The sequence below is a fragment of the Podarcis muralis genome, chromosome 5 (assembly GCF_964188315.1).
Source record: "Podarcis muralis chromosome 5, rPodMur119.hap1.1, whole genome shotgun sequence".
NCBI lineage: Eukaryota > Metazoa > Chordata > Lepidosauria > Squamata > Lacertidae > Podarcis > Podarcis muralis.
The window spans coordinates 48,913,415-48,923,107 of NC_135659.1; the positions used below are offsets into that span (position 1 = coordinate 48,913,415).

General features: G+C 41.5%; 1 protein-coding gene across 1 annotated transcript; it reads right to left on the bottom strand.

Moving 5' to 3' along the window:
• Positions 1-3,036: 3,036 nt before the first annotated feature.
• LOC144327802 (cytochrome P450 4B1-like) lies at positions 3,037-9,005 on the bottom strand. Its single transcript, XM_077928762.1, has 6 exons — positions 8,264-9,005; positions 7,892-8,082; positions 6,719-6,852; positions 6,029-6,093; positions 4,927-5,009; positions 3,037-4,596 (listed from the first exon to the last, which is right to left on the bottom strand). Exons 1-6 carry the CDS (start codon positions 8,309-8,311, stop codon positions 4,470-4,472), a joined length of 648 nt encoding a protein of 215 aa, XP_077784888.1. The 5' UTR covers positions 8,312-9,005; the 3' UTR covers positions 3,037-4,469.
• Between the last annotated feature and the right edge of the window lie 688 nt (positions 9,006-9,693).

A 9,693-nucleotide genomic window follows, 5' to 3' on the forward strand; every position in this document is an offset into this window, starting at 1 on the left:
TTGGATTCAATTTCCATTTTGATGTTTGTTTTTTAAAATTCAAACAATAAAATACAAGAAACAAAGCACATTATTCAAGATTTCCCCTTCTCCGAATTTTGCGCTGTAGTTCTCCAGCATACACTGCATGTATTTGGGAAAATGAAACCGAACAACACATTCTATTAATGGCATTGCTTTGCAAAAATATGCTTTGGGTCCCCAGATGATGTTTGCCCACAACTCCCATATAATTTTCCACCATCTTAGTCAATGGTCAGGGATGATGGGAGTTGTAGGCCAACAATATCTGGGGCTCAAGGTGGAAAAGAGCACTGCTCTGGGTTTGGTTGAAGGATGTTAGCAGCTTGGAGCTCTTCAAGGCCCTGCTACCGGACTAAGCCATGGGCTCCCAGCTGAGGTTTGGTTAGCTCAAGAAAAGAAAAAATACATGGGTTATATCTAAAAAGTGTCTCCTTTTCTATAAAATTATTGTTTTAGTCATATGGTAATTTGTGTAAATTTAGATTGCTTAGTTAACCTTTTTTTAAAAATGGTTAATACAGTCATACCTCATGTTACGTCCACTTCATGTTACGTTCTTTCAGGTTACAGTGGTGCCTCGCAAGACGAAATTAATTCGTTCCGCGAGTCTTTTCGTCTTGCGTGGTTTTTCGTCTTGCGAAGCACGGTCAGTCACAATTGCACCTCTTCAAGTGGTTTTAAGAAAAAAGGAAACAAACTCGCAAGACGTTTTCGTCTTGCGAAGCAAGCCCATAGGGAAAATCGTCTTGCGAAGCAGCTCAAAAAACAAAAAACTCTTTCGTCTTGCGAGTTTTTCGTCTTCCAAGGCATTCGTCTTGCGAGGTACCACTGTACGTCCCGCAGCAACCCGGAAATACCGGAAAGTGTTACTTTCAGGTTTCGCTGCTCGCGCATGCGCAGAAGTGCAAAATGACATCATGTGCATGCGCAGAAGCAGCGAATCACAACCCTCATGTGCGTAGACGCGCCGCTGTTGGTTGCGCTCTTTTCATGTTGCAAAGGGGCCTCCAGAATGGATCCCGTTCGGAAACAGAGGTACCACTGTACGTTTCCGTAAGTTGTACAAGAAGTCAATGTGATAATTTTTCTTATTTTCAACGTCTAGATTTATTATTCATTCTTCTCTTATCATAGTAATTTATATTCCATAGTTCAGGAAATCAGTATTTCCAAGAAGGCTTACAATTAAATTACATATTTAATAGCTACAACAAATATTTGTTACATATTTAAAAAGTCACATAGAAGACATGTTTGTGTAAATTTAGAGGTTAAGGAACCGAATAGTTTAATGAGAGAAGACGAGGTTAGCATGACATGGTAAACAGTATTTGTAAGAACACACTTAAATGCTTTGCTAAATTGCACTATGTTGCCTCATTCTGGGCAATTCCTATAGGCACTCAGAGCGCCCACATTTGCTTTTCTTTGCTTTTCAGCAGCCAGATCCAATGCACACTCCCACATCTTTGCAAATGCAGATTAAGACAAACAACCTTTGCAGGCCCAGCTTACTTCAAGCTGTGCCCAGTTCTTTGCCCAGCCTTGGGGACTCCGGCCATTTATGGGAGAAATAGTTGCGCTCCCCACACTTTCCCAAAGGAAGTATCCAAGTCTCTTATGTACCTGTTGAACCTTGTAGCCTGTAATGGGCTTTATCTACCAATCTGATTTTGCTGAGCCATGGCAAGAATTGGAGGTGCAATAACATACTTGCCAGCAACGGAGGAGTGGCAGCCTCAATTACCTGGCTGGCAATGTAGCCGCATGACAATGAAAAGAACAGCAAAAGATTGCCCAACGCACCTGGACCGTGGCTGGCTAGGCTTCATCCACCAGAGAACTGAGTTTCATTACATTCTGAACTGGCTTTGATATTATTCTCATCCAGGAATCTTGGCACACTGGGGAGCTGTCCTTAAATGGCTCTCATACCTTCTCCCATGGGTTAGTAAAAAGGGGCAGATTTGGATGAGCAAGAATAGGGCTCCGAATTCTCATTTATTTGACTTTACGAGTTCTTTTCTCCTCAGGTTTCATCTGAATCATTAATCAGATTTTAAACCTGCTTTCTTTCTGTTTCTGTTCTGCACAGTTTTACAATGGGAGACCAAACATACCACCAGGAAAGTCAGGGATTCCCTTACAATGTGAACATGGCCATATAGCCAGTGGCTGGGAGGTCACAGTCCAATAGAAAAACTGAGAAAAACTCCCCAGCAGCCAGGACCACAAGGGATTGATTAGATTCTCCATCACCAGCTGACTGCTGTTTTGTTCTGCTCACTGTCTAGAATAAGTCCTGAAGACTTTCTGGTTCGGCTGGCACTGCTGGCTCAAAATGCCAGAACAAGTTTGTGGCAGCTGGAGCTGTAGGAATTTGGGAATTGCTTGGACCTGAGCCCCCAAATTCTATTTTGTTTCTCCCTGTGGGCCCAGAATCTTCCCCCATTCCCCACTTTAGATATTGATTAGGATCACTGTTATTGGGAAATGTACTTTTAACTGTCTTCGTATAAGATGCTTAAGATATTTTATCAGGGGAAGTACCTAGTATGCCTAGAATTAACTGATACTCAGAGAAGAAGCCACAAGGTACAAAGGAGCGCATTTGAGGCAGATATTCTCATAGGGAAGAAAATAGTCTCTGGATTTTTAAAAAACAGTTAACACATTTCCACAAGATGTAGAAGAAGTCAATGCATTTTTTTTTATTTGCAAAATCTAGAGTTATTTATTTATTCTTCTCTTATGACAGTTATTTATATCCCACAGTACAGGAAATAAATCCTTCCAAGATGATTTACAGGTAAATTACATATTTTAAAATACAAGAAATAATCGTGACATATTAAAAGGTCTTCAGGACTCCTCCCCCAGAACAGCTGATGTGAGAACATGGAGGGGGAATGAGAAAGTCTAAACGATCAGCCTTTCCCCTGTATAATCCTTGTAATACCATCGTTATGACATATATATTATTAAGCTGAATGATAAATACTTTGTTTTATGGGGGGGGGGACCCAAAGTATTTCTAGGTCTGTGACATAAAATGTGTAAAAAAATAAATCCATTCATATTAAGCCCTGGTATCAGAGTTTATATTGTAAATAACCCAAGCTCTCCGTTCCAAGCCACAAAGTCAGTGAAACCAATGGATTTAAGTTAATCAAGTGCATTTATTTCCACAAGTCTATTCTGAATATGACCTGGTTGGACTGAGAGCTTAAAAGAAATGGCCAAACAATATAATTACAATCACAGCAGTCTCAAAATACTGAAAGAATCTATATTTGGAAATGGTGCTGGATCTTGAACCAGCCTCTGTATGCCAAGAGAGGACAACAATTCCCTTCATAAAAAGAGCAGAAGTGCACTGCATGACATTAATATTAATGGTGCCTACCAATATTTATTGGTCCCTCACGGGTGGTGAGAGATGTCACGTCCCAGTGTCTGGCCATTCTACATTCCCTGGCCAGCCACATTACAGGGCAGGATAGCCCACCCAAACTAAAGTTCTAAGAGCCTGCTCTCTCAAACCAGTGTCATGGTACCCAAGCCAGTTGCCTTGCAGGTGCAATAAAACTGCATGACAGCAATAATAAACAGCACATTTCATAGAAAATATCCTTTCAGAATGTGATATGAAGCAGAGAAAGCACTGTGGTTGGATTCCTCTGATCACACAATATGAATCAGAACCAAAGCTCCAGAAAGTAGTCATTCTGTGCCCTACTCTTTAGGCACAACTGAATGGTGGCTGGTAACACAGAATCCAGTCAATCTCCAGTTCTTTATCGAGAAATGCAATTTTACAAAGAGAGACCCACCTTCCCACCAGGAAAGTCAGAGATCCCTTACCATATGGACATGGCCATAGAGCCACTGGCTGGGAGGTCCTGGGAAACTCCTAAAACCATTGATCAGTTTCTGCCTTGTCTGGAATAGCTGGATGGCTTTCAGAGCCACGCAGGTGAAGATCAACAGTCCAATAGAAAAACAAAGAAACTCCTGGGGAGCCAGGACCACAAGGGATTGACTAGATTCTACATCGCCAGCTGACTGCTGCTTTCTCTTTGCTCACTGTCTAGAGTATGTCCTGAAGACTTTCTGATTCGGCTGGAGCTGCTGGCTCAAAATGACGGAACAACTTTGTGGCAGCTGGTGGGAACAGCTGGAACCTTCACTCACACATTCTAATATGTTCCCCCCATGAGCGCTAAATCCCACCTTTTCCCCACGTCATGGCTGGATCCAGATCAATGTTATTGGAAAATACAGTAATAATAATTCTTTGCATGTAGGATGTTTACATATTTTATCAGGGACAGTATGTATGTATTTATTGGCAGGAATTGAGAGTCCAGAAGCAAGCATTACTACTCTGGTAAAAGCAGCCATCAGTGAAGAGCCTTCAGCTTCAGATATATCCCATTTATGGATCAGGTGACAACTTGCAGCATGGGAATCAGGAGGTTGGCAGGATCAGGCAAAAGCTCAAAGCGCAGGAGCGTCAGGGCAAGAGCAACCTTCATCTCATTCATGGCAAACTGCTGTCCAATGCAGTTCCTGAGTAGAAGGAAGGGCAACATTACATTACAAACAGAAGAGCATTCCGCAGATGGTCAAATCAGGGCCTTTTCGGTTGTTGCTCCTTCACTTTTAGGTTTCGCTTCCCAGAAATGAATGTCTGGCATCATCTTTGTTCTCCTTTGTATGCCCAACCCTTTTAGGCTTTTGAGTATATATTGTTTTATGCTGGCAGTTAATTCTGCTTTGCTGTGGACTCATTCACAGTTTTATAAGCCTTGAACACAGTTGTGTCTTTCATTGAAGCTTAATGTCAAAGTCTCCTTTTATGGAGAGAACAGTGCACAGTATAGGTGAGAAAATATTTACCTTGGCCCTGCAGCAAAAGGCAAGAAAGCATATGGGTGGCGATGCTTTGAATTCTCTGTGGAGAATCTTAGAGGATTAAATTCCTATAGCAGAAAATAAGTCGTGGAATTTTGTATTAGAATGGCAACAGATATGGTTGGAAAAGAGGAAAAAGGGGCATTCACAAAAAAGAATACTGTTCTATACCCACTTACTGGGTCATAATGCCCATTGAGCTCCATGGGGCCTAGTTCTGTATAGGATTATAGGATTGCACTCTTAGCAATATGTTTTCCCCAGTGTAATCTGAAGGAAAATTCCTTCACATCTATAAACGCCTGGGACAAATGAGACATGATGTTAATTGCATCAGTGTGCATGTTTTTAAAACTGTACACAGCCATTGGGGTGTCTGACCAGCAACAGGCCTGCAGGGCTTGGGAGGGAAATGCTAACCTTTCCCCCCTGCTGTGGTGCTGATGTTGCTCCTGAAGTTGCTCTTTGAATGGAGAGGGAAGCCTACACAGTTTTTGTAAGCAGCACTTTAGGGACTGGTGGGTGGGTGGATTTTTGGCAGAATACTTCCATAGCTCCTGACCTGGATTAGGAATGTTTTCTGGATTAGGATTCTACAGCAGCTTTGCCAATACATTTTGCAATGGCTTTCTTTTCGCAACAGATTTTTGCCATTTTGTAAGTGCTTAAGCAACATTTTAAGAATCATAACTACAGAATATGTGGCCTGTCCTTCTACTTAATTAGTATACTATCTTCCTCATACTGTTCTTATCCAATTCTGTAGAGGGACACACTAAACTAGATAGTTGGGATTAGGCCATTGATATGAGGCAATGGACTAAATCAGCCTTTCTCACCTCCAAACTAGAATACTTCTGGATGCGTTTAGTAAGGTAAAACAAGCAAGAAACTGGTAAAACAAAACGCTGGGATAAATCCACACATCTAGTCACACAGTGTTAGTGTGACAAACAATTGGCCTCTTTTCTTAAAGAAATTGTATGTGTCCATGGCACTTATTCCACCATCTTTTTCTCAAAACATGTCAACTTCTCTCAGTCTCACCAGAAAGGTCTTGCTTAGGCTTTTCTCCTTTTATTATTACCTCAGGATTGTCCCAAATCTCAGGATTTCTGTGAAGACCATAAACATCCAATGCAGTTAGGAAGCCTGTGGGGAAAAAAGAGACACATCATCTAGTATCATTTCATCAGCAGTGATATTATGCAATGAGAATTAATTGCTATCCAGTGGCACTTACCAAAACATTCATTCTCAATAACTTGCTGCAAAGACAGGCAGATTTTCAGAGTTGTTGCACTGATAACCAGGATGATCCTGCACAGAGTACAGGAAGGCAGCTGGAAAGTATACGACTATGCTTTCCTGGTCATATAATATTTGTTTGTTTGCCCAAGGAATTCATTTAGTGTAGGTGGAGCCTCAAGAGATGGTCCATCTAAGGCCTAGCAGCTCCAGAAATTGTCCATCTGAACACAGGGGCTGTGTACCTCTGTGTCGGCATGCACACCTGTGTGTGTCCTCCACATATTCCCTGTGTGCACGAATGTGAGTGTGTGCATGCAAGAGTGTGGGGTGGCCGCATCATAGTTGTCAGTAGCCCCACAAGGTAGGCCAAGGGTGAATGTGGTCCATAAAACGTTAGAAACCCTTGATGGAAGTTTAAGAGACAGTGGAATTGAATAATGAGAACAGTGTAAGAATGAAGATGGAAGAGGAAGAGGAAGGGACGAGTTCAAAGGAAGTCTGCAGAAGGGAGAGAGGGGAAGCCTACCTTTTGGTAAGGTTCGTCCATCAGCAAAAGTCACAGGAGAATTCAGTTCTTGTGCTATAAGAGGTACTGGAGGATAAAGCCGAAGGCTCTCCTTAATGCACATGGTGCTGTACGTCATATTTCCCAAGTCGTCCCTTAAAGACACCGCCCAAAATGACTGGAGTTAAGTCACATAAAGTTTTATTAAGGTGAAGGAAAAAGGAGTCGGAGTGGAATCCACTGTCTAAGCTGTCCTTGCTCAATACAAGTGTTGGGGAGAGGGGAGAAATTTGATTCAGTTCATACTTAAAGGTGAACTTACCTTACTCACACTTTCTGGAACAAGATGTGAACTGAACACAGCCACCCTTGAAAATTTGCACTTCTCCCGCCAAATAACAAGTGCAAAAATGCACATGCTAGCTTAAAGCATGCACAGAGATGCATATATTAGTGAATATCTGTGCTTTTAGGGCTGTTTTTAGCAGGGTTATGCACTTTTTAAAAAAAAAATTATATTGATTGTGGGGGTTTTAGGCGTATTTATTTTAATTTATTCTGTTAGACACCTTGTTTCTTATAGTGTGAGAAAGGCAGTAAAAAAGTTAAATGATTGATTGATTGATTGATTGATTGAATGAAATACAGCATACAAAACTGGGTTGTTGTTTTTGTTTGTTATGGGAAATTAAACCATGCAGGAAGTCTACCTGGAAAACAAATCATGCAGGAATCCCACCTGAATAGAGGAGGCTCCCCTCTTTAGAAGTTATCAGGACATTAGAGATCAGGCGTATTGGTGGGCTCAGTCCACAGCCCATCTGTTGTAGCTGTGTTACCTCTTCATGAGTAATGGGTGAGGGTGGCTAATTGTGTCGTACTTTTTGAAGAGCTGTCTCTTTTTGATAATAGATTTTGATTTTTGCATTATTTTTGGCAATACAAGCATGACCACACTAGCTACAGTACATCCTTGCAGCAGCCATAGCAGTGATTTAAATATAGAAATAGAAATCAGAGCTTCTTTTCCTACAGTATAGGACTGGCCCATCTTCCCTGGAACTTACTCAACCTGAGGCATTGTGGACAGACTACTATGATCCTAAACTACTCTGCAGTGTTGCTCTCCTTCAGAAACCTCATAACATGAGCCAGGAAATAAACATTTAAAGTTGAACAAGAATTTAGTCTGACCATTGTATCTCTTCCTGTCGCCCAAGAAGCTCCATGATCTCCTCTCTGCATCTCTGCTGATGTTCAGGGTTCTGAGCCATACAATAAAAGAGCCAAGAGATTCCACTAGCTGTGGTATCATGACCTTCGAACATGAATGTGTCCACTTCTGCACGTATGTCTTCATCGGACAATGGATTTCCATTTTCATCCTAACCGCACAGGGAACATAGTGTTTTATAGGATTAGTGAGATCCAATATTTAAAGTCCTCCAAGACCCTCCTCCCTCTCCCAGCTCACATCAAGCCTTTCAAAGAAGGTTGGTGATGGCTGGAAAAGCCCTTAGCAATATAGCATGGCAGGCATAGGTGCATTATTTTTACAGTGTTCACCTTTGCGCAAAGAAGAATATCCAGGAAGTCCAAATGCCTCTTCTTCATAATCTTTTCAAGCTCTTTCTCATTCTTGAGGGAATCCTTCCTCTCTCTTATTACCTTCTCTGCATTGAAAACAAACAGTATGAAATGAATAAAGCTATGTGTAAGAGGCAAGCAAATATATTCAACCTTTTTAGATTTCTCATTTCTCTAACTTTCCTAATAAGTCCACTGTGTTACTAATCAAAAGGAATAAAGCTGGCACTGAAGCCTCCCGTAAGGCACCAGTGGGGAAGGCACCAGCTTAACAAATACTAGCAGCTTCCCAAAGGAACTTTGAAAGCTGAGAATATAAGTATATGTTCGAGGCAAGAATATCACAGAAAATATAAGGGTGCATAAAATTAGTGAGAGAAAATACATACCAATCCATGGAATTAGGAAGCTGTATGTTACAAGAGATTTAGGATCTGAATAGTGTGATAAATGAGAGAAAATGAGCTTAGCATGAGATGGTAAAAAACTATTTGTGAGAACAAATTTAAATGTTTAATTTGCTGAATTGTACTCTGTTGCCTCAATCTAGGGGATTCCTATGGGCACCCAGAGCTCCCTCACTTGCCTCTCCTTGCTTTTCAGCAGCCAGATCCAATGCACACTCCCACATCTTTGCACATGAGAATTAAGAGGAACAGCCTTTGCAGGCCAAGCTTACTCCAAGGTGTGACCATTACCTTGCCCAGCCTTGGGGACTCCAGCCATTTGTTGGGCAAATAGTTGTGCTTCCCCCACTTTCCAAAATGAAATATCCAGTTCTCTAATGTACTTTTTGAACTTTGTAGTCTGCTGTGTGCCTTCTCTACCAATCTGATTTGAGCATTAAAGACTTGGGTAGAACTAGAGCTGGGAGCTGGGAGTTCTTTGCCTGGCAGTGGGGGACTGATGGGAATTGGAGTTCAAAACATCTTGAAGGCATCAGGTTGGGGAAGGTTGCTTTAGGATGCGCTTGAAATATGAATCACTTACATTTATTTATTGCCTTACAAAGAGCAGAGCAGGAAGAACTGATACAAACTAACTTGACTTTTGGTTTTGAACTGGAAGGAATATTAAGTAACTAGAATCCCTCTAGAGGGGGTTTTGGGACATTACAAGAATGGCTGAAGGAGGAAAAATTCAGGCTAAATTGGACAGAGTGTTTTTTCTCTTGGGAAAGTTACAAGGCCAAAGTGATGTTTTGGCTACAAATGTTGCAACCCTGAACTCAACAGTAAATAAACTCACTGAATTTGATAAGGACTTGACTCAGGAAGTTTATGCAGCTGGACAAGAAGAGAAAACTGAGAACATTGAGAGAGTGGAGAAAGAAATATTTGTTGTTCCGGAGGAAAGGGAAGGAGGAGCTGCAATGCTGCAGATGACAAAGGAGAGCCAGAGGCCTGTCA

Bases quoted from the DNA above. Each gene is read 5' to 3' on its own strand.
- LOC144327802 (XM_077928762.1), bottom strand. From the start codon at position 8,311: ATGAAGAAGAGGCATTTGGACTTCCTGGATATTCTTCTTTGCGCAAAG. The intron at 6,094-6,718 runs GTAGGCTTCCCC...TTTTCCCCACAG, and splicing joins TGGACGAACCTTACCAAAAG to GCTTCCTAACTGCATTGGAT. The intron at 4,597-4,926 runs GTAAATATTTTC...CCTTCTACTCAG, and splicing joins CCTTTTGCTGCAGGGCCAAG to GAACTGCATTGGACAGCAGT.